Source organism: Dreissena polymorpha, chromosome 3 (assembly GCF_020536995.1).
Source record: "Dreissena polymorpha isolate Duluth1 chromosome 3, UMN_Dpol_1.0, whole genome shotgun sequence".
NCBI classification, from domain to species: domain Eukaryota; kingdom Metazoa; phylum Mollusca; class Bivalvia; order Myida; family Dreissenidae; genus Dreissena; species Dreissena polymorpha.
The window spans coordinates 37,262,523-37,287,848 of NC_068357.1; the positions used below are offsets into that span (position 1 = coordinate 37,262,523).

General features: G+C 39.0%; 1 protein-coding gene across 2 annotated transcripts in view; it reads left to right on the forward strand.

The window, feature by feature from the left end:
• The window catches only part of LOC127873703 (uncharacterized), a 28,764-nt gene extending 4,349 nt beyond the window's left edge, over positions 1 to 24,415 (forward strand). For both annotated transcript variants that reach the window (XM_052417653.1, XM_052417652.1), the window contains exons 2-14: positions 4,162 to 4,384; positions 5,383 to 5,620; positions 6,706 to 6,852; positions 7,136 to 7,322; positions 8,117 to 8,229; positions 10,462 to 10,566; positions 13,846 to 13,994; positions 14,255 to 14,368; positions 15,210 to 15,374; positions 16,554 to 16,712; positions 19,247 to 19,425; positions 20,294 to 20,427; positions 23,198 to 24,415. In XM_052417653.1, the coding sequence (XP_052273613.1) occupies positions 4,175 to 4,384; positions 5,383 to 5,620; positions 6,706 to 6,852; positions 7,136 to 7,322; positions 8,117 to 8,229; positions 10,462 to 10,566; positions 13,846 to 13,994; positions 14,255 to 14,368; positions 15,210 to 15,374; positions 16,554 to 16,712; positions 19,247 to 19,425; positions 20,294 to 20,427; positions 23,198 to 23,877 (2,580 nt within the window). In that variant the 5' untranslated portion in view covers positions 4,162 to 4,174 and the 3' untranslated portion in view covers positions 23,878 to 24,415. The remainder of the gene's footprint in view (positions 1 to 4,161; positions 4,385 to 5,382; positions 5,621 to 6,705; positions 6,853 to 7,135; positions 7,323 to 8,116; positions 8,230 to 10,461; positions 10,567 to 13,845; positions 13,995 to 14,254; positions 14,369 to 15,209; positions 15,375 to 16,553; positions 16,713 to 19,246; positions 19,426 to 20,293; positions 20,428 to 23,197) is intronic.
• The last annotated feature ends 911 nt before the right edge of the window (positions 24,416 to 25,326 follow it).

Below are 25,326 nucleotides of genomic sequence, written 5' to 3' on the forward strand. Positions count from 1 at the left end.
TGGAAGGACCATTGATGATCTATTCAGACCATTTCAGTGATGCACAAGACTTAGAGTATAGGTATATCTTATGAGTAGAGCTTATGATTTATATAAAAGCATATTGTATAAAAAAAACACTAGCGCATATAACTTCACATATTTGCTTAATAGCCATTTCGCACAGAAATACAAACATACATTTATATCTATGTAGCACTTACCATTGCTTTGATAATGCAATTCTGGATATAGCATCAAACTTAAGATTTTCTTTCTGAACATATTCATGCTTATATGTATGCTTAATTGTGCTTAATTTTGCTAATCTACAGGTGACGTAATCATGTATGCCAGGAGATCGAAAAAAGTGATGATAGAGACAAGGATACAATGACATGGTCTGCCTTCCATGCAAATTTATCTCAGAGTCATTTAGTTAAAGCCATTCCTTCAGGCATAAGTTCCGTATTACCTTTGTTTCAGGAAGAGGCAAAGTCTGCTGCAATGATTCGGCACTCAATGGCCATTATCAAAAAGTGTGTCAATTTTCTTGATCCAGGACACATACATGTTATGGCATGTGATCAGACACTTTATGTCCTTGCCAAAAACATTCAATGGATTTGGCCTGAGAGATACAAAGAGAATCTTATTGTAGTGATGTTTGGTGGCCTTCACATAGAGATTGCTGCTTTGAGAACGATTGGAGATTGGCTACAGGATAGTGGCTGGGTGAATGCGTAAAGTCAGTCTAATGTTGCATCTGCCAGTACAGCAGACTCATTCCTTAAGTCATCACATGTAACTAGAACCCGACATGCGCACCAGATAACTGCTTGCTCATTACATATCTTGATGCATAAAGCCTATACTCAATTCTTAAACAGTGTCGATGAAATAGGGGTCAATAGTCTCAGTTATGAGGAGTGGAAAGAAAGAAGAGAAATGGAAAGTCCACTTTTCAAATTCTGGTCACTTACATTGAAGTTTGAACTGATAATTCTTATCTTTGTCAGGTCTCTACGAGAAATTTTGAGCTGTATAAAGAATCTTTAACCATGTTAATTCCCTTGTTCCTCGCTTTGGACCATCCAAATTACGCTCGTTGGCTCCTTATTCATGTGAGAGATATGATAGCATTGGATAGTGTAGCACCAAGTATAGCGACAGAATTCAAGAAGGGACATTTTGTTGTACAAATAACTCACCACGCATTGTCTGCAATAGCTATCGACCATGCTCATGAGCAAAACAACAATTTAGTGAAGGGAGAAGGTGGAGTTATTGGGCTTACAGAGATTGCATCTCAACTTCAACGATGGATGGTATGTGGTCCAAAAATGGCTCGTGTGGTCAATGAGTTTGAGATTTCACAAGAACGTATCAAGCAAGAACAAACTAAAGGGCCGGACATAAAACACCAAGAGCAAGTAGAAAGTAAACAGAATTCATTTGTTAAACAAGTCCAAGCGATGGCAAATACTCTTGAGGAAATAGGTAATCCATTCTTGGAAGAATGTGAGGATATTTTAGTCCTAGGCATGCGTGACATTGCTGATCCGAAGGTTGCAAATACAATACGAAATATTGAACAGATTGGGAAGAATCAATACCAGGAATATATACGGGACAGATTGGACAATCGAACTAAACCACTTTCTGATCCCACAAAACAAAACAAATTACATCTCTGCAGTCTTCAAGAATCCAAGGTTGTCCCAAAGGATAAACAGCAAATAAGTTAACTGAAACACAAATGTACGTTATTTTTTCAGTTGTATGTCTCTTGTCAGGTTCGTGACGGTAATCTTGACGAATTCTTTCGTCATGAGAATCAAGCGTATCCACCTTTTCTTTCACAATGCGGACAGTTGAGACTCTGTTCAAAGTCAGATTTGTTAGTGCCTATAGAGAAGATCATCACATCACAAACTGAATGTCCTGAGATAGAAGCTTTGATCTTAGACGGAGCTGTAATTGTCAATATGTTGAAGCCAATATTCTGCAAGACGTTTGAAGATTATGCCAAAGACGTGTTTCTACCTTATATTGACAACCAATTGAAGACGTGTAGCAGAGTTGATGTTGTATGGGATGAATATCGCGAAGACAGTATGAAAGCTTCAACTTGTGGCAAGCATGGAAAAGGAATAAGAAGACGTGTTCAGGCAGATTCAGCCATTCCAGGAAACTGGGAATCTTTTCTTTGCATTGATGACAATAAGACGGAGTTATTTACCCATCTATCAGAACAGTAAATGACATTTAAAGCAACCGATGACAAGATAGTGGTCTCGACACTCAGAATGGAAGTTGTATGCAATTGCCCAAGCAAGGATACAAGTCAAATATCACCGTGTAACCATGAAGAGGCAGACACGCGCATTATGTTACTCGTTAAGGATGCAGTACAAACTGGTATGCGTCAAGTAATGATCAGAACCATAGATACTGATGTTGTTGTCATTGCAATATCGATTGTGCATAAACTGAACAAACTTACCTTGTGGATAGCATTTGGAGTTTGTAAAAATCTAAGACACATACCAGTTCATGAAATCGCTGCCAACTTGGGACCTTCCAAGTCCAGTGCACTTCTTTTCTTCCATACCTTTAGCGGCTGTGACCAAGTGTCATCCTTTTCTAATCGTGGAAAGAATACTGCATGGGAAACATAGTCTGTCTTTGATGAAGTAACTAAAGATTTCGAAACATTGAGGTTGGAAGCGCAACAAAGATGGAATGTGGGAACCTTTCTGGACAACCTTACAGCAAGCTTGTGCTGAACTCATCAGATGTGGATGCAAAAGTGAAAATGGCTGCCGAGGACATTGCAAGTGTGTTAAAGCAGTTTTGAGCTGCACAGCCGTATGTAAATGTGGAGGGCAATGTGAAAGGGAATGAATACATTTACTTGTACTTTGGACTTGACAATACATGTTTATTTGATCATGCACATGTGATCTGTGTTGTTTACGGATAGTGAACTCTTAATTAACCTAAATTTGTTTAAAAAACTATTCAAATTATACCAATCACTTTCTATTGTTATTATGTTTGCAGTGTATGTTTCAAATGGATCGTAAAAATGTTCAAGACAGTTAAATAAAATATTTTTCATTGATTTTGACCAATGTGGCTAAAATTTCATTTTTCAAGATGGCTGCATTTTAATTTGATCATATTTATTTTTAATTTGGCTTTTTGATAACATTGATAAGGTCATTAGCATGGTAAATACAAGATTTCAGGTCAGTTGGTACACTAAAAAAATTTTGATGAACTTTTAAATGTATTTTTTTTTAATTTGACGGCCGCCATTTTAAAATGGCCGCCATACCCCTTTATGAAAATTTTTGAGAGTGGGTCCATATCTGATATTGTTTAGTATGCTCTTAGGTAGTATTCTGCAAAGGTTCATGCTTTTATCACAACTTGAACAATTCTGGTGAAAATCTGCACAAATCGACTGGACTATTTTAACATTTTGATTTGTTTATACATGTACAGGTGTATTGACTTCTACAAATTGTTATTAAACCAGTAATGTTCAGTCTCCTTTTACTTCCTTGTAAATTTTAAGCAATTAAATATTAAATCAAATAAATATTTTGTTATAAATATTTGTTTTTATTTAAAATCTCATTTAACAGCAGATATTCCAGATCTGACATGCAAACGAGCTTAATATTTATTGCCAGAGCAAGGAAAATCTTAGGGAGGTTACCTTGTTCCATTTTCTCATTCTTGTGTGTTGTTTTAACAGGCCTTTTAACTGTGGAAGCATAGTTAAATGGCACAAGGCAATTATTCAAGGCATCATCTATGAACTATTTAAAGAAGTCTTATGGCTCCCTACTGTCCATTTTAATCCTCAACTTTAGCACCACCTGTATTGACCAGCCTTTCTCCAAAGCTAACTGATTTTAATGGACACTTGTTTTGCAAATTGAGAGATTTTATCGCCAGATTTCTAAAACTTTCGCAACAATTGTGAATGGTAGCAGGAGCCCTGACTGTTTAAATTGTTGGATAAAATAATGTTATTATTTTTAAATGTCCAAAACTTAGAGTGATTTCAGTACAGAATTTATTCCTTTAATAACATATAAGTGAATTATGAGATTTGTTGTATAAGATATTACTGTATTTGTACAGTTTTATTTTTACCATTTCCAGTATTTGAGTCAAAATGTCAAGCAAGAAGAAGCGAGATCTTGTGAATGTCAGTAGCATTCGTTCCACACCCACAAGTGCAGCAAGCCAGAGTCGCAATGCAAGCAGTGCCTCTAGTCAGAAACATGGCAGAAAGAGTAACCAGTCTGCGAATGAGAGTCTTCATTCTAGCACTGACGAAATCCTGAGTCTGGAGGGAGGTGACAATGTACTGGAACTGGTGCGGGTATGAAGGCATTGAAATGGTCACCTTTTACATGCTATAAGATGCTAACCATTAAATTTTAAGTATTAGACATGAGTTATTTTCAGTGGAGTATGATTTCATGCGGCAAAACTAATTGAACCCAATCTGGAATACACAAACAAAGTTTAGAATTGGCAAATACCTGTGTGTTTGCAAACAATAAGTGTTTTATTTATTCCTAAAATAGGTAAAGTTATGTCACAGTCCAAGAATACCTGGCTTTTTGGGTGTGTGATGTAATGTCATGTACACATAATCGTTGCATGCATTTAGGACTTACTATACTGTAAAATGAAACATGAGCGTGAAGATCTTGTTAATATAGGCTAATAGATGGTAGATACCTTAAAAACTCAAAAAATGTTGATACTTACAAATAATATTTATTATGTCCAAAAATTAAGATACAAAACAAAAAAAAACAAAAGTTTATAGGGAAAAAGAATCATTTTTACAAAATTAGAGACCATCTAAAATATTGCATTGAGGATCGGATACTGGTATGAAATGTGTCTGGCGTCAATTGTTTCAACTAATAATAGCATGTGCTTGTAAAATACCACGCTGTATAGAATTCATAATATACTTTTATACATGTCACTTTAAGCTGTTGAAAACAATTGTCAATTATTGGAAACATCATTATTTACCCAATAACACAAATGTGATGGTCAATTGCCTTAAGGCATTGGTCTGCCAGGTTTTATAATTTTAATCTGGTTGTAAAAATGAATGATGAAAGTAACACCAGATCAGCTCAACATAACGGAATTCTTGTACATTAGAATTGTAAACTGAACTGTCAGAAAATGTAGAGTCATCAATTATGGCCAAAAATCCGTATGTACGAAAAAGTAAAGTAATGAAGAATAAATATTTAAAAAAACTGGGGTGTCCAAAAAAAGTCTGACTGTAAGTCTGACTACTGTAAAGTAAAAAGTATGACACTCTGTGTGCACTCCAAGTTTTTGTTTCAGGGCTACGATTTACGAGCTCATCTTCAGCAGCTCATGATGTTCACAGGAGATGATGATGAGGAAGTGGATGAGGATCATGTGGATGAGAGTGATGACTACAGCCTGGAGAGCCTGAGTGATGCTGATGATCGCGATGCAGAGCTACAGCAGTTGGCACTGCAAGGGCCGGACACTGCCCACCCTCACACCCCTCTGCCAACCAGCAGCAACAATGCACCACCACTTGTTCCCATTGATGGTAAGTTAGTTCAGGCTTTTTCTGGCAATATTGGGAAAAAATGGAATTTTCGGATTCAGAGTTTTTTTGCGCAAACAATCCATTCATTTTAGAAAAACAATTTTAATATAACTCTTTATAATAATTCTAATTATAAGAACAAAATCATATACATTATATTTATCTTCTGTGTTAGATGTAATTGAAATACATTGATATTATTTAAATCATCGAACACTGTTGACAGAGAGAAAATTATGCCAAACACAGATCTGTAAAACAGCATTTAAGAACTAACATTTTGAAAGGCTGTGTATATTGTGAATGACAAATTGTAGTAGATTATGATACAACTACAGTATTGGTTTCATACCACTGTGACTTTAGAAATAGTTTATTTATGTAACATTTATGTAAACATGTTCTTGGAAGCTGCTGGATACATCTCTGTTACCAGCACTACAAGAAGTAAAAATATTTTTTTATGAAGATGTATAGTTTGTTTGCAATATTTTGATATTATGATGCTTTGATTGCATGAACCCTCTAAAAATTAGTGTTTACTTGTCATGCGAAAACACAGATTGTGAACCCATGTTGAAACATGATCAGTGTATGAAGAGCATTCACGAAAAATCTGGGCTTATTGCATGTCATACCAGATTAGCCTGTGCCGTCCACACAGGCTAATAAGGGATGATAGTTTCTACTTTTATGATTTTTTGTGTTTAAAGAAACAAAAATCAAGTTGAGACAGACTGCTCAAGCTGATATAGGACTCCATTTTACACACAATGAATTAGGCCCAGTTTTACACACAATGAATTAGGCCCAGTTTTACATACAATGAATTAGGCCCAGTTTTACGCACAATGAATTAGGCCCAGTTTTACACACAATGAATTAGGCCCAGTTTTACACACAATGAATTAGGCCCAGTTTTACACACAATGAATTAGGCCCAGTTTTACACAATGAATTAGGCCCAGTTTTACACACAATGAATTAGGCCCAGTTTTACACACAATGAATTAGGCCCAGTTTTGCCAGAAAGTGTGGCATCATATGTTTGCCAGTGTCTATTGAGTCTGTGATTTGTAAAACAGAAGAGGAGGACCCGATAGAGTTGGGAAGTGACGAGGAGAACGAGATTATGCGTGAGATACGCAACGAGATCACAAACAACGTGCGGCAGGAAATGAAGTCAGAGCTTGAGCTGTATCAACACAAGATGAACAAGCTCGAGAACTCAGGTCAACTTGCTGTGTTTTATTGTTGATGGCTTCATTCATGTAAAATTTGTTGCAAAGAAATTCAAAGAAGTAACAGTAAGCTAAATTCTTCATGTTTTTCATACAGTTAAAGTTTTAAACACAATTTATAGAAACATCCCATGTACACACATGTTGAATGATTTAAAAATAACTATTTGGTGACTGTTTGCAAATAATGTATCTAGTAATGATAACAATGATTACATACATGTTCAGCTATATTGACCTAATCTCCGTGACCTCTTCACATTTGTTCATGCAGATGGCACTCCTGGGAAGGGTTCTGCAGGTGAGGGATCAGGGGTCGGAAATGTGACCTCTGACCTTGATGCACTTGACCCTGCCCTGAAGGCCGCCATTATCAAAATGAGGAAACTAGATAAGATCCTTGCCAAGCGGGTGAAAAAGGAACGGGAAGTGAAACGCGACAGGATTTTGTTAGAACGCAGGTAAGACTGGGTGGGGTTTAATCTAAGGGATTTTATCAATTCAACAGAAGGCAGGTAAGACTGGGTGGGGTTTAAGCTAGGGGATATCAATTCAACAGAATGCAGGTAAGACTGGGTGGGGTTTAATCTAGGGGATTCTATCAATTCAATAGAATGCAGGTAAGACTGGGTGGGGTTTAATCTAGGGGATTCTATCAATTCAACAGAACGCAGGTAAGACTGGGTGGGGTTTAATCTAGGGGATTCTATCAATTCAACAGAATGCAGGTAAGACTGGGTGGGGTTTAATCTAGGGGATTCTATCAATTCAACAGAACGCAGGTAAGACTGGGTGGGGTTTAATCTAGGGGATTCTATCAATTCAACAGAATGCAGGTAAGACTGGGTGGGGTTTAATCTAGGGGATTCTATCAATTCAATAGAATACAGGTAAGACTGGCTTAGTTTAAATCAAGGTATTCTATCATTCCAGCTGCAAATAATTCTTTACTATGTGGAGGCCCGTATCTCCTTTTTGCATGGTTTTCTAGTCTTAGTTAGCTCTAGTCGTCAAGTCTTTCACATGTATCAAAGTCGGTATTTCAAGATGTTGATCATTTCAGAAAATGGAAGTGCATAGATTTGCCTTTTAATTATGCTTTATATAATGTAAAGTTAAATTCATAAAACAGTTGTATGACATCTTACAATATTTATTGTTTACATGCTTGTCAATTATGAAATTAAATTGCTTGCAATACATTGTTCAATAGCGTGTTTTGAGGTTTATTGTTCCAATGTTTTAATATTTTAAGGATTCGCCGGGAGATTGAAGAACTCCACAAAACAAAAAAGGACGAGTACAAAGAGGTCATGAACAATGAACAGAAGTTCCTGGCCCTTGAGCTTCCACAGAGACACAATGAGGGTATGTTCATACCTTATAACTAGACACAACGAGGTTTTTTTCATACCTCATAACTAGAAACAAGGAGGGTATGTTCATACCTCATAAATAGACACAATGAGGGTATGTTCACACCTCATAGCTAGACACAACGAGGGTCTGTTCATGCCTCATTACTAGACATAAGGAGGGTATGTTCATACCTCATACTTAGACCCAATGAGGGTATGTTCATACCTCATTACTAGACATGAGGGTATGTTTATACCTCATAACTAGACACAACTAGGGTATGTTTAAACGTCATAACTAGACACAACGAGAGTAAGTTCACACCTTATAACTAGACACATCAAGGGTATGTTCATACCTCATAGCACTGGAAATTTCATGAGAGATAGGATATTTGCATATATATGTTATTGCTTTCTGACTGGAAATGGGACGTGTTCTGTGAAAAAGGGGTTAAATGCATGTGCGTAAAGTGTCGTCCTAGATTAGCCGTCAGCGCAGGCTTATCAGGTAGGACACTTTCCGCTTGTCTGATATTTTTTGTTTAAAGAAAGTCTCTTTAGCAAAAATCCATTCAAGGCAGAAAGTGTCATCTTTGAATAGCCTTTGCCGACTGCACAGGCTAATCTGGGACGAAACTTTACGCATGCATTAAACCCCCTATTCACAGAGCACGGCACAAATATATTTAGGTTATGATGCTAACAAGTCGCTTTACTTCTTTATGAAAGATTTTCAAGACCCTAAATAAAGTGTTTCTTGGATTGAACCATTTGTTTTTAGAATAATTTCTTAATAATTTCAAATGTTGTTTTCTTTAGAGTGCAAAAGGAGGTGAAGTCTGTCTTATTCTTACTAATATTCTTTATAAAAGTTTTCAAGACCTTAAATACAGTGTTTCTTTGAAAAACTATTTGCTTCTAGAATAATTTCTGAAAAATTTCAAGTAGCAATTGATAAATGTAGTGTATGATCAAAATAAATTTAAGAATAGAAAGTAGGTAAAGTCTGGCTTTTATTTTTACTTATATTCAGATGTATTTGACCTTGAAAGATGTCAAAGTGAGAGGTCATTTGAAGGTCAAGGTGAATATATGTGTTGTAGCACGGCTCACTCTGTGTTACATGTGTTGAAGAATTCAGGTTTCAGTTTTGGATGCATCACAGCTGCGAGCTGTGGCAAAGTTGGTGCAATATACCACATAGCATGCACATTTTTCAGATTAACTGATGATTTTACAATTAATGAAAGTACCTTCCATCCTGGTGTTAAATGTTATTATTTTGAACTCCCGTAAGCTTCATTTGAGTGGTTTTGCACAAATTGTTTGAGTGTAAATTAATAAACAGAAGAACTACATGTACATGCATGTGTTTAATCTAGGGTTGTTGTAATTGTGTATTTTGTGTTTGGGAAGATTCTTATAATTTTAATGATGTATGTTACAATATGTAAAGAAAGGAAAACCTGTCTGCATTGAAAGCAACGCAAACAGGAAAAAACAAAAAATAACTCTCTGTGCTCTCCAAAGCCTTTATATCATGCTTGTTTCTCCATGAAATGCAAACATCAAATTAAGCACATACTTATTTAAATCTAGTTTAATTTAAATTGAAAGCCCAATTTAAGATCTTTCTAAATAGCTTGTAACAGTCCCTGTCTGAAATATCACAAGTTAAGATCTCTCATGAGCTGTTTAACAGTCACTGTCTGAAATATCACAAGTTAAGATCTCTCTTATGAGCTGTTTAACAGTCACTGTCTGAAATATCACAAGTTAAGATCTCACTTATGAGCTGTTTAACAGTCCCTGTCTGAAATATCACAAGTTAAGATCTCTCTTATGAGCTGTTTAACAGTCATTGTCTGAAATATCTTATTAAGTTAAGATCTCTCTTCTGAGCTTTTTAACCGTCATTGTCTGAAATATCACAAGTTAAGACCTCTATTATGAACTTTGTAACCATCATTGTCTAAAATATCACAAGTTTAGACCTCCCTTATGAGCTTTTTAACCGTCATTGTCTGAAATATTACAAGTTAAGACCTCTTACATGCTTTTTAACCGTCATTGTCAGAAAGATCACAAGTTAAGATCTCTCTTCTGAGCTGTTTAACATTCCCTGTCTGAAATATCACAAGTAAAGATCTCTCATTTGAGCTGTTTAACATTCTCTGTCTGACATATCACAAGTTAAGATCTTTCTTATGAGCTGTTTAACATTCCCTGTCTGCTGCAGGAGTGCGAGTACCAGATGAGTTCACAGGGGAGGAAGTGTTTGCCACACAACTAAACGAGGATGACTACCCATGCCTAGGGGGCAGAGCACCTAGACAGAATAGAGGTTGGTGAGGTAGTATGGTTGCTAGGGGGTTGGGGCAGCTAGACAGAATAGAGGTTGGTGAGGGAGTATGGCTGTTGGGGGGATTGGGGGCAGCTAGACAGAATAGAGGATGGTGAGGGAGTATGGCTGTTGGGGGGGGGGGGGGTTGGGGGCAGCTAGACAGAATAGCGGATGGTGAGGTAGTATGGTTGCTAGGGGGTTGGGGGCAGCTAGACAGAATAGAGGTTGGTGAGGGAGTATGGCTGTTGGGGGGGGGGGGGGGGGGGCAGCTAGACAGGATAGAGGATGGTGAGGTAGTATGGTTGCTAGGGGGTGGTGGGGGTTTGGGTCAGCTAGACAGTATAGAGGATGGTGAGGTAGTATGGTTGCTTAGGGGTTGGGGGCAGCTAGGCAGAATAGAGGTTGGTGAGGGAGTATGGCTGTTGGGGGGGTTGGGGGCAGCTAGACAGAATAGAGGTTGGTGAGGGAGTATGGCTGTTTGTGGGGGGGGGGGGGGCTAGTGGCAGCTAGACAGAAAAGAGGATGGGGAGGTAGAATGGTTGCTAGGGATGGGGGCAGCTAGACAGAATAGAGGATGATGAGGTAGTATGGTTGCTAGGGGGTTGGGGGCAGCTAGACAGAATAGGGGTTGGTGAGGGAGTATGGCTGTTGGGGGGGGGGGGGTGAGGGCAGCTAGACAAAAAAGAGGTTGGTGTGGGAGTATGGCTGTTGAGTGGTTGGGGGCAGCTAGACAGAATAGAGGTTGGTGAGGTAGTATGGTTGCTAGAGGGTTGGGGGCAGCTAGACAGAATAGAGGTTGGAGAGGTATTATGGCTGTTGGGGGGGCTGGGGGCAGCTAGACAGAATAGAGGATGGTGAGGTAGTATGGTTGCTAGGGGGTTAGGGGCAGCTAGACAGAATAGAGGATGGTGAGGTAGTTTGGTTTATGGGGGGTTGGGGCAGCTAGACAAAATAAGGATGGTGAGGTAGTATGGTTGCTAGGGGGTTGGGGTCAGCTAGACAGAACAGAGGATGGTGAGGTAGTATGGTTGCGAGGGGGTTGGGGGCAGCTAGACAGAATAGAGGTTGGTGAGGGAGTATGGCTGTTGGGGGTGGGGAGTTGGGGGAGCTAGACAGAATAGAGGTTGGTGAGAGAATATGGCTGTTGGGGGGTGTGGGGGCAGCTAGACAGAATAGAGGATGGCGAGGAAGTATGGTTGCTAGGGGGTTGGGGGCAGCTAGACAGAATAGAGGATGGTGAGGTAGTATGGTTGCTAGGGGGTTGGGGGCAGCTAGACAGAATAGAGGTTGGTGAGGGAGTATGGCTGTTGGGGGGGGGGGCAGCTAGACAGAATAGAGGTTTGTGAGAGAGTATGGCTGTTGGGGGGGGGCAGCTAGACAGAATAGAGGATGGTGAGGTAGTTTGGTTGCCTTGGGGCTTGGGGCAGCTAGACAGAATAGAGGATGGTGAGGTAGTATGGTTGCTAGGGGGTTGGGGCAGCTAGAATAGAGCTCCAGATAAGGATTTGTGAAATTAGTAACGGTACTGCCACTGACAGAAAGAAAAGGAGTAACGCTGAAAATCAATAAGTACCTGTACTACCATATCCAAAAATACAGGTAATACTGTACTACCCATGTTCTTGTATATTGAAGGGTGTGTAAATGACTTTACAGAAACATATGCAGCAATTATAATCAATATATTTAGCTCCTTAAACAGTTACTTTATTAGGTTTTCCATTCTGAATTATGATACAAATAAAACTACACATTAAAACGCGTGACTAAATACTATTTCTTCATTTTTCTTGACAAGAAAACACAAGCCAACTAGTAAGCTAAGTAAATGAACACTAATGTCACTGTCTCATTTCAAAAGAATCATTGCTTTATCAGTTAACTGTCAAAGTTGCAAAGTAGCCACCGTTGCAATCAAATCATTTAATATCTGGGCAACAATGTCTTTTTCTGGGTTTACAGATTGAATATCAGGATAGTTAGACAACCGTATGTAGCCATATATGACAACAAAGTGTTTTTTTGAAAGCAAAAGTTAGCCGGCCTTCCCTTGCGCGCAGACATTGTTTTTGACAAGTTTACAAGTTACTGGAAATCACACGACAGAAAAGACAATAATATCGGAATCCAGTCTACAACTTTTCTGTAATTTATATTAACGAAAAGCGCCATTAGGTTAGAGACCAACAAATCACGCTGAGCTGACGCGGACATATCAGTACGGCCAGATTTTTTTCATAAATGCGTAAAAGGGAAATTAAAGTCGTAATTGTACGTCCAGTTTATAAAAATAAATGCGTAAACCTTCATGAAAAAGCCGTATTCACGGCTGTACGACCCTTATCTGGAGCTCTGGCTAGACAGAATAGAGGATGGTAAGTTAGTATGGTTGCTGGGGTTGGGGGCAGCTAGACAGAATAGAGAATGGTGAGATAGTATGGTTGCTAGGGGGTTGGGGGTAGCTAGACAGAATAGAGGATGGTGAGGTAGTATGGTTGCTGGGGGTTGGGGACAGCTAGACAGAATAGAGGATGGTGAGGTAGTATGGTTGCTGGGGGTTGGGGGCAGCTAGACAGAATAGAGGATGGTGAGATAGTAAGGTTGCTGGGGGTTGGGGGCAGCTAGACAGAATAGAGGTTGATGAGGTAGTATGGTTGCTAGGGGGCTGGGGGGAGCTAGACAGAATAGAGGATGGTGAGGTAGTATGGTTGCTAGGGGCTTGGGGGCAGCTAGAGAGAATAGAGGATGGTGAAGTAGTATGGTTGCTAGAGGGTTGGGGGCAGCTAGACAGAATAGAGGATGGTGAGGTAGTATGGTTGCTAGGGGGCTGGGACAGCTAGACAGAATAGAGGTTGGTGAGGTAGTATGGTTGCTAGGGGGTTGGGGGCAGCTAGACAGAATAGAGGTTGGTGAGGGGTATGGCTGTTGGGGGGGGGGGGGGAAGCTAGACATAATAGAGGTTGGTGAGGGAGTATGGCTATTGGGGGTGGGATAGCAGCTAGACAGAATAGAGGTGGCTGGAAAAAACATGAAATTGCACGCTGACAAACATAAATTATATTGCAGTACATGAAATTAACAGGCTTATTGCTAATTCAATTCTTACAGTTTTGAGCTGCTAGGCTATGATTGATGAGCCATGATTGCACAGACTTTGTTTTATGGTCTCAATATCAATCTTAATAGCAGTTCAGTGCAGAAATAAAAGTTCAACCAAACTTTAGACTGACATATTATCTTCGTTAACTGTAAGGGTGCGTCTCATGTGTCCCCCTATAGGTGCAGGCAGGTCACAGAAGCGTGGTGGGGAGGGCTCTGGGAGTGAGGACGGTTCTGGGTCCCGGGCAGGGGCCAGCTCTGTCACCACTGATAGCACAGAAAGACAAAGGGGCCGGAAGGGCAAGGACTTTATCAAGAGGAACAAAGAGGTCTGGAGGAATCACATTGAATTTTGAATTGCAATCATGTTATATTCATGAACAATTAGTTTATAGACCCTTACAGTAAGTTATCTGTTTTATGAAGAATATTAAAGGAAATAACCTAAAAACTAACCAATTAGTCTCTATGTCAGTTGCAAATGCATGGTACAAAGATTACTTCAGGAATGTTGTGTGATGTACTCGTTTAAGTCACAATAAGTTGATTGCTTTATAGTTGTAAATTCCCTATCATCTTTCATTCCCAGTTGGCAGCTGATGCCAACAACCTGATTGCTATGACAGAAGAAGAGAAGCGGAGACTGGATGATCTACTGGCAGACATGGACACCTTGCCTGATATAGCAGACAACATGCATCTGGTAAGTGGGTTTGTGATAGGATTGCAGAAATTCAATATGAACTGCGCTCTGTTTAAACGGTGCTTAATGCATATGAGTAAAGTGTTGTACCTGATTAGCCTGTGCAGTCTGCACACCTTCACTCAAATAAGAACTTTTATCATTTTTATGTCCCCACCACTATAGTGGGGGACATAATGTTTTTGCTTTGTCTGTTGGTTTGTTGCTTTGTTTGTTTGCACCAACATTAACATTTGCCATAACGTTTGCAATATTGAAGATAGCAACTTAATATTTGGCATGCATGTGTAGCTCATGGAGTTGCACATTTTGAGTGGTGAAAGGTCAAGGTCAATGTCATCCTTCAAGGTCAAAGGTCAAATATATGGGTCAAAATTGCTCATTTAATGTACACTTTTGCAATATTGAAGATAGCAACTTGATATTTGGCATGAACATTTTGAGTGGTGAAAGGTCAAGGACATCCTTCAAGGTCAAAGGTCAAATATATGATGACATAGTGTTTCGCAAACACATCACTACTTGCATAATGTTAATGCATGTGTGAAAGTATTGTCTCAGATAAGCCTGTGCAGTCAACTCATGCTTTTTAATGCAAGACTTTTTCAATCCAGACTGAAATTTGGTTTACAAGACTGACTTCACTTACATGACAAATTCCATAAAAGTGGTGCAAATTTGCTGATAAGCCTGAGTGGACTGCAAGGGCTAGTCTTCACTGACACATTTTGCACATGCATTAAGCCCAGTTTTCTCGGAGCATGACTCATACAGTTCTGCTTTAGCTCCGTTCTCACGTAGCATAGATCATCTATTTCCTATTTCAACAATCCTTATTCAGGATGAGAACAACCCATTCCAAATCGCAGTTAAGCCTGGCGACGGGTTCATACCAGATGAGGACGAGTTGCGGTCCCTGACCTCGATAGATTCACGCCTCAAGGAGCTCTTACCGCCAGAGGATTATGCTTCGATTGCGTCCTCCTCTCTCAGTCACGTGCCAAAGGTAGAGTCTTACCTCGTGCGGCGCTTTAGACGGAAATGAACTTTGTCATGTGCATGGTTAGCTGCTGGATTTGAATGCATGTTTGGTAGGGTGTTACCTCGTTTGGTGCTTTAGACGGAAATGAACTTTGTCATGTGCATGGTTAGCTGATACATTTTAATGGATGTTTTTTTATCTTTTTTAATGGATGTATCACAGGGATGTTGTGTTGCTGCATGTTTCACTTTATGCTGTTTTAAATCTCACCAGAGCATGAAGTTTTCAAAGTGAGTTATTATGGTATGTCCTATGTCCGGCTTCCAGTTTTGTGTGTCAATGTCAACTTTTAGCTAGTTACCATTCTATAGGCCACGTTGTTCATCAAATCTTAATAAGACTTGTTCATAATGTTTATCTGGACTAATTCAGTCAAAGTGAAAATCTTAATCATGTGTGTCCATAAACTAGGTCGTAAGGTCCAGCCTTAAAAAATCATTGTTACAACTCTAGCAAACACATTTCTTACTCAATCTTGATGAAACTTGGACAAACATTTTATCATGACAATATTTTGCCATAGTTTAAATCCGTCTCTAATTTTTCCGTAGACAAGGTCACCATGTCATACCTTAGAAAAGTACATTACCACTCTAGAAGCCACATTTATGACTCAATCTTGATGAAATATGGTCATAATGTTTATCCCAACATTGTCAATACAATGTTTGAGTATGGGTCAAGGCGGGGGGGAGGGGACAATGTGTTTAACTAAGATAGAATAGTTTCAGTGTCATACAGATGGAAACCGCCATTTATTTTAGTCTATCTGCTATTGGTGTTTGTATGATTTTAACCAAAGCAGATGTGATTACAAATGTCATAGCAGAATGTTTATAATTTATCATCATTTGATGATTTTGTTTTTCTGTAAATAGCTAATTTATCTCAGTGCTTTGATCAATAATTGCTTACTGTATTCCTTAAAATAAACAATTTCTAGACAAAGCTTGATCACATATATGTATACAATAATGAATTCAAGAAATGTTGTAAACATTGTTTTATGAGAATGGTTTTATGTTGTTAAAACGATATCAAATTGCACGACTGGTAATTAAATCAAAAGAATAATGTGTAATAGTTTGTTGTCTATCATCCGTGTTCACAACTCACATGTCTGTCTGTTGTTTTCACTGCCAGAACTCATTATTCACACGCACTGGGGTGAAACATGAGGTAGACTGGAAAAGCCGCGGAGAGAGGGCGCTTTTCCAGAATGCAGAACAGCGAGAAATGAACGAACGACTGCAGGCTATAGAAATGGAGCTCGCAAAATTAAAAAACCCTGATGAATTAGAGGTATTCAGTTCAAACAAGCTGTTAATATCGTAACTGTGCTGTCACAAGTTTAATTATATCATTGATAAGTCTTTAAAAGCATCATGGTTTGAAATGTGATCAGTTTATGCAACAATTGTGGAAGACCAACTTGTGTTGATGCCACTGAATGTGTATTTAACTTAAACTTGCAAGCCGATGCTATATTTTGTGTTCCTTGAGTGTTGAAGTCTTATCTCTTGAATAGTTTTAGCTAAGTTATTTACTTGAAACTTAATATTTCTTTCAATGTACCTACCCACCTTTATTTCCTGTATAAACACTGATATTGTATAAGTGTAGTGATACGATTAACCCAGGTGAATTTTTACTTGTTTCTGGTAGGGTTACTTATTTTGGATAGTGGATATGATGTTCACATTTCGACTGGGAGTTCACGATTTGATCCTAACTGCATTCTTTATATCTCTATTAAAGACATCAAGTATTGGTTCTCCGGATGAAACAGACTCGAGTGGGCTTCAATAGCCCTTAGGCTTTAAATGCAAGCAAGCTAAAATAAATAGCTTTAAACTAGGGATGCAAGAGGGAAAATATAACCGGTTAACTGGTCGTTTCGGTAGGTTAACCGGTTATATTTTCGAGAGAAGGTTAACCTGGAAAAAATATTTGATTATGTTTTTTTCATGGAATAAATCGTACGATTTTACTTTTGTGTGAGACATACTGCCAACTTGCGCTGGCTACTAGTTAAAACAACATGCCACACCATCGACAGTAATAAATAACGTGTCAACAATCAAAGTAATAAAAACAATAAATCAATATCTTTGTGATAACAAATAGGGGGTACGTTTTGATAACTGACACTAATGTTTTGTTTAACTCGCGAAAATTTAACAAGCAAATTGCGGGGAGTTGGAGCAAGTAGCGAATACGTAATTGGCAAGTTTATTGAACTCGCGATAAAAAAAACAGTTGAAACATTGGATGGTGTTTTGTTCACCAATATCCAACACTGATAGCTCGCGAAAATTTTGTGTTAATAAGTAATAATTTTATCAAGAATTGCATACATAGTTAATTTTTTGTCGAGTTAACGTCGTTTTTGTTTATCAGAAATTATGATTATTATTATAATTTACGTCCAACGATAAGTGTTATTTATCAAAGCAAATTATTAAGTAATTAAATAATGAACATCAATTAAAAATATTTAAACAAAATAAAGCCTGAAAATTGTGTATTTGTGTAATTGATTAAAATTCGCGCGCTATGGTATGTTAACAAACATACATAACTATCAATATTTGAGATCATAATACTTAGCTACTTTATTATTAAATAAATGTACTGATTAATTGAAAGGACAAAGCACATTTCTATATTGAGAAAATTTGAGTTTCAAAAATTGAAACAGAATGAACAAAGGAACACACCATTTTTATGAGCGATACGACGCGAATGTAATATAAGCGGCCCAACCAAAAACAGTTAATAACGCGAGAAAATGAACATTGTGTAGTTATTTAATTTGTTACTCCTTTGCATTTACGCAGAAAAATTAAATCAAATATAAAGCATACATTTACAAAATTGTTAAAATAAATTGTATAATACATTTTATTACAAAACTGGCATGTTATCAACGCAAGTGATTGAAAATTACTTTTGTATCTACCGAGCGGTACGAGCGGTATGACATTTTTGACATACTCTTTAATCATTTTAACTACGCATAAAGCGTTACGGTTAACCGGTTAATAACTGGTTATGGATAAAGGTTAACCGGTTAATGATTTTTTTAACCTCTTGCATCCTTACTTTAAACTAAAGAAATAAACTGGAAACTTATAGTTATTTTAGTTACTGTTAACAAATATAGGAACATTGTAAATACACAACTCTTAATGAATTAAGATATTATAATGACATAATGCACAAGTGCACACCACATAATATTATTTTGGATACTTGATGCAAAGCCCACTTCACTTTATATGCAATCTTGACATAACATGCAATTTTTGTATGTCAGTCTCAGCATGTTTGTATTTAAAGCCAGATTAGACCTGGAAGACCAGAGTGATTGCCCCCTTTTCTTGAGGGAAAAACAAATTTAAAGACCTTTCTATAACCTAAAAACCTTATTGTTCATCCAAACTTTATCAAACCAGCACAGCATGGATGTGAGTGCTTTCTAGCCATCATTTGATGATAACCCACTTCTTTTTGTTGATTTACAATTGTTTGTATGCTCTAATGTTAGTGATGGATATATATGAGCTGTAAGAAAACGGGGCTTTATGCATGTGCCCTAAGTATTGTCCCAGATAAGCCTGTACAGTCCACACCAGGTAATCAGGGACGATGATTTCTACCTGGACTTGATTTTTGTTTAGAAGAGACTTTTTAATGGAGAAATCGCATACTAGCGGAAAGTGTTGTCTTTGATTAGCTTGTGCTGCCTGCACAGGCTTATCTGGGTCCGCAACTACTCACATGCATTAAGAAGCCCTGTTTTCCCCACAGTTTTGCTCATATACATGTTGTAGCTGGAGACTCCCAGGTTGAATCCAGACCAGCTCCATGACCTGATTGACCAGTGTGTGACCTCCCTGTCCATGTCCAGAATGACCTTCACCTCCGAGTCCAGGTCGTCATTCACTGACACTGAGTCGCTGATCAGTCACAACTTGGACGGGTCAGAGTCCACGGTGGACAACACTCCAAGGTCGGGGATCCTTCCAGGCAACTCGTGCCATAATTTTTATGCTCCCATTAAAAGGCCATATAGCAATCGTAGTGTCCGTCTGTCTGTACATCAGGCATTCCATGTCTTGAGATGTTTGTTTTTTTAACTCTCAGATATTTACCTTATTTTTGGTGTGTGAGTTAACCTACAAGACTTTATGTTTTGGTCCATTGATTTTTGACAAAGTTACGGGGCTTGGACTTGGGAATTTTATTTTAAATAAACATGGTTTGGAAAAAAATATTCTGAAACGCTTTCAGATACTGATGTTTTTTTGGTGTGTTAGTCTACCTACATGACTTGCAGATCGAGTTTGAATTTCTTTCAGGTTCATAGATTTTTTTACAAAGTTCACATGCGGACTGTCCACCTAGGTCTCCGTTATGTATGTAGTTGGAAATTGATGGCATCTGTGTACAATAGACACATATTGTGTGGTTTTTACATTTAATATTTTAGTTTCCTATAATGCAGTGGAATTTGGAAAGGCTACCTATTGTGTAAATTTATTAAGTTTTGTTAAACTCCTATATGTTAGTTTTCGATAGCTTAGCCTTTTTAAACCTTAGTTGTAAGTGATATGAAATAAATGGTTCAATTAGAATCATTTTATTGTTTTGTATTGTGATGTTGTATGTGCTGGGATCATCCTTGCTAACAATTAGTCACTTGCCTTAAATAAAAGATTTTTGGAATTGAACAAAAGCTTTCTTTCCTGGGTGAAAGAAGTATTTCAATTCAATACCTCTTGAATTTTACTTTTCCAATATTAACATATTGTGATCTCACAGAAGTAATTCTTCCATTCGATTTCAAAGAAGATCACGTGTGTTGTTCGTGTTTGCAGGTCCCCCCGGTCTGCCAGGCAGGATTTGCTGGACAACCCTCCTCACCTGGCTCCGGAGGTACTGCAGAAACTGTTGTGTGAGGCGTACCACCCCCTCTCAAAACAGCTGTCCACCCTCAAAGAGGAGGAGGAAGGTATGTAACACCCCCTTTTTATACAGCTGTCCACCCTCAACGAGGAGGAGGAATGTATGTACCAATCCCCTTTCTATGCAGCTGTCAACCCTCAAAAGGAGGAGGGAAGTATGTATTCCCTCTCTCCAAACAACTGTCCGCCCTTAAAGAGAAGGAGGGAGGTATGTACAACAACCTCTTTATACAGCTCTCCACCTTCAAATAGAAGGAGAAAGGTATGTACCAACCCCCTCTCTATACAGCTGTCCTACCTCAAAGAGGAGGAGGGAAGTATGTACAACCCCCTCTCTATACAGCTGTCGACCCTCAAAAAGGTGGAGGAAGGTATGTACTGCCCCCTGTCCAAACAGTTGTCAACCCTCAAGAGGAGGAAGAAGGTATGTACCACCCCCTCTCCAAACAGCTGTCAACCCTCAGTGAGAAGGAAGAAGGTATGTACCACCCTCTCCAAACAACTGTTAACCCTCAAAGAGGAGCAGGAGGTTTTTTTCCACCATCTGTCCAAGTAGCTGTCAAGAGAAAGAAGGTATGTACAGTCATTCTCCAAATAGCTGTCCACCCTTGAGGAGGAGGAGGATGGTATAAACAACCCCCTCTCCAAACAGCGGTCCACCCTCTAAAGAGAAGGAGAAAGGTATGAACCATCCCCTCTCCAAACAGCTGTCTACCCTAAAAAAGGATGAGGAAGGTATGTTCCACCCCCTGTCTAAACAGCTGTCAACCCTGAATAAGAGGATGAAGGTATGTACCACCCCCTCTGTCCAAATAGCTGTCCTCCCTCAAAGAGGAGGCGGAAGGTATGAAACAGCCACTTCAAACAGCTGTCAACCTTCAAAAGGGAAGAGGAAGGTATGTTCCATTCCCTGCCCAAACAGCTGTCAACCCTAAAAGAGGAGGAGGAAGGTATATACCACCCCCTGTCCAAACAGCTATCAACCCTCAAGATGAGGAGGAAGGTATATACCACCCCCTCTCCAAACAGCTGTCAACCCTAAAGGTGGAGGAGGAAGGTACATACCACCCACTGTCCAAACAGCTGTCAACCCTCAACATGCATAAGAAGGTATGTACCACCCCTTTCACAAAACAGCATTCCACCCTCAAGAAGATGAGGAAGGTATGTACCACCCCCTGTCAAAACAGCTGTCAACCTTCTAGAGGAAGAGGAAAGTATGTACCACCCCCTGTCCAAACAGCTGTCCACCCTCAAGATGAGGAATAAGGTATCTACCACCCCTCTCCAAACAGTTGTCCACCCTCAACGAGGAGGAGGAAGGTATGCACCTACCTCTCCAAACAGCTGTCAACTCTCAAAGAGAAGGAAGGTACGTACCACCCTCTGTCCAAACAGCTGATAACCATCAAGAGGAGGAAGATATGCACCTTCCCCTCTCCAAACAGCGCTCCACCCTCCAGAGGTGGATTAAGGTATGTACCACCCCCTGTCCAAACAGCTGTCAACCCTCAAGAGGTGTAAGAAGGTATGTACCAACGGCTGTCAAAGCAGCTGTCAGCCCTAAAGAGGAGGAGGAAGGTTTTTCCACCCCCTGTCAAAACAGCTGTCAACCCTCAAAGAGGAGGAGTAAGATAAGTACCACCCCCTCTCTTCAAACAGCTGTCTATCCTCAAGAGGAGGAGGCAGGTATGAACTAAACTCTCTCCAAACAGCTGTCAACCCTCAAGAGGATGAGGAGAAAGGTATGTATCATCCTCTCCAAATAGCTGTCCACCCGCAAAGAGGAGGGGGAAGGTATGTACCAACCCCTGTTAAAACAAATGACAACCATCTGAGAGGAGGAGGAAGGTATGTACCACCCTCTCTCCAATTAGCTGACCACCTTCAAGAGGAGGAGGAAGGTATGTTTCACTCCCTGTCTCCAAACAGCTGTCAACCCTCAAAGAGGAGGAGGAAGGTATGTACCACCCTCTCTCCAAATAGCTGACCACCCTCATGAGGGGGAGGAAGGTTTGTGCCACCCCTGTTTCCAAACAGCTGTCAACCCTCAAAGAGGAGGAGGAAGGTATGTACAACCCCCTGTCAAAACAGCCCTCAAAGAGGCAAATAAAGGTATATACCATTCCCTCTCTAAACAGCTGTCCACTCTCACAAAGGTTTTTTTTGTCCCCTACCAGTTTCACCGGAGGGGGCCTTATGGTTTGCGCTCTGTGCATATTTTTTCATGAAACATGGATAGATGGCAATATGGACATTATGCACGTCATTTCATTTTGTTCTTACGTCAAAAATTCTGGTTGCTATGCCAACAAATATATATATATTAAAAAATCTGACAGTGGTGGAGCCGGTAGGGGACATATATTGCTTGGCAATAGTCTTGTTTAAATTAAACATTTTATTCCAGCCCATATGGTTGAACGATGCCTTATGGTAAAGCATGTTTGCGAAGTGTGCTGAGAATATTTTTATTTGGATGAAATGGTACTCGTACTGTGTCGGTTACTTGAACACTTCAAATTTAAATGTTTCATAATAATATTTATATTTTAATAAAGATATGGTATTTCTCTACTGATAAAAGTGCGTTATTGCATAGAAATAGGAATAACTTTTTAAAAGAGTGACCCTAAGGACATATAGTAAGGCAGGTGCAGCTATAGTTTTATAGTGAGGGAAAAACTTCATAAACCTGGTAACTTATTTTTGTTCATGGAGAATGTAGCTTTTTTTCAGTTAGCAGTAAGCAGTAATTAAGAAAAAAACAGATCTCATTTTTAACCATTAACTGACTGTTTTGTATATGTGTTACAGGCAAGGATGAGACGCCGATCCCATCTGAGGTGTGGAGACTGATCTCCATGGAGACGGGGCACGGTGGGCCAGCAGGGGACAGTATGGACACACTTTCATTGGTCAGCCTCTCACAGTCACTGATCGCGGGTGGGGGCACCAACGACACTGACCGCATGTTCGAGCCCTCCAACAACAACACTGACCAGATTTTGGGAATTGCTGACCAAGACATGGACCGGATGTTAACAGCTGCTGACCTGAATGAAAACTGTGAAACAGCTATGCCTGAGAAATTGTTCTCAAAGTCCAGAAACTATGCAAGTGTTGAGAATGGGTTGAAATCTGTGTCTAGAACGTCTTCAGCTTCTAGTTTAACCAGTGTGTCAGATATTGGCCGTGAAAGTGTGGAAGTAAGGGAAAAGGAGATGCTGAAATTGCCAGAGATTGACCCAACTGGAATGCTGGTCACCCAGGGGCTGAATAATAACAAGAAACAAGTGAATGGACACAAAACAGCTGTGAGCTTTGTGAGGAATAGCCTGTCAGACAGCAAGATGGAAAATGGGGGCGGGACAGACTCACGGCTTGAACTTATCTCACTGGACGGGGAAATGATGAGTCCCCACCCGCCGGTAGAAGAGAGGCACAAGGGAAGTGGGGGAAAATCACGGTCTGCCAGTCGATCTAGCGTCACCTGAGGGGAATACAATCTAAATGTTAATGCTGAATTGTTGGTAGACCAAGCAGATAATTTGACAGTTTTCATAATGTCATTAATTACTACATTTGTCGAAGTGTGTTAATCAATCTTATAATTCCAGTAAAGATATTGTTGTGTTTCTGTTTTGTTTTGTTAATATTGAACACAGTCTGCAAAAATGCCTAAACTTTGTTTCCTTTGGAAAATACCAGTTGAACCTTTTCAAATGGACTTTGGGTGCTTTTTTCAAACTAAATGTAAGTCATACTTTATATCAGCCTACAAGTCGTGGCTTCTTCAATATTATTTTGAATTGAACGTCAATCTGTGATATAAAACTGGACCAGACTGGCTTCTGATCGCGTGCTTGTTAACTTGACTGGTTACAGTGCATGCTTGAATGTACCATTTCATCTGTATAGTATAGTACGTTGATTTCGTATATAGAATAGTTAAGCACATTATTTATGAACTTTGTGTATTTGAGTTATTTGTATTATTAAATTATTATTGTTTAAAATAAACATGAAAACTTACGTGTGAGTTTAGCTCAAAACATGAGCTGTTGGTTTGACTGTTTAGGTAGTAAAAAAATAAATAAGTATTTATGTAAAATGTTATGTTGCATTCTGGTATCAACAATATTTATGATATAATTTTTTAGTGTGTGACTTAAAAATGTTTGGAAAAGATGTTTGCTATAAAATAAAACAAGAGCTGCGTTTGTGAAAGGCCCATAAGTAAGCCACATATCATTGACCAAAACGAAACTCACACTTCATTTGTAAGTTATGTTGGTATGCTGAAATACCAAAAATAAGCTCAATATCTGAGGCTCTGTGTAAAAAAAAACTACAGAAAAAGGTTATAAATTAATACAGATATTTTCTAAGTTCAAGGCCCATAACTTCCCCAAAAACAAAATGACCTGAACAAATTTCACACTTCATCTGAAGGTAATGTAGGTAGACTCGCATACCAAATATCAGCTCAATATCTGAAAGTGTTGAGTAAAAAACAACCGGAAAACAGTTACTAAAGAGAAAATGTGTAAGTCCAAGGCACATAACTTTGCCAAAAAATGAACGGACCTAAACAAATTTCACACTTCAAATGTAGGTCATGTGGGTATACTCACATACCAAAATCAGGGCATTATCTGAAAGACTTGCGTAAAAAAAACTCCGGAAAACAGTTATTATAACAAACACTTCTAAATCCAAGGCCCATAACTTCGCCAAACAATCAACGGACCAGAACGAATTTCATACGTCATCTTTAAGTAGACTCACAAAGAATCATACTATACTATACTTTATCTGAAAGCAGTGTGTAAGAACCTCCGTAAAACGGTCATTATACAGAAAAGTCCCATAACTGCGCCAAAAATCAATGGACTTGAAAGAATTTCACACTTTGTCTGCAGCTTGTTTAGGTTGACTCACAT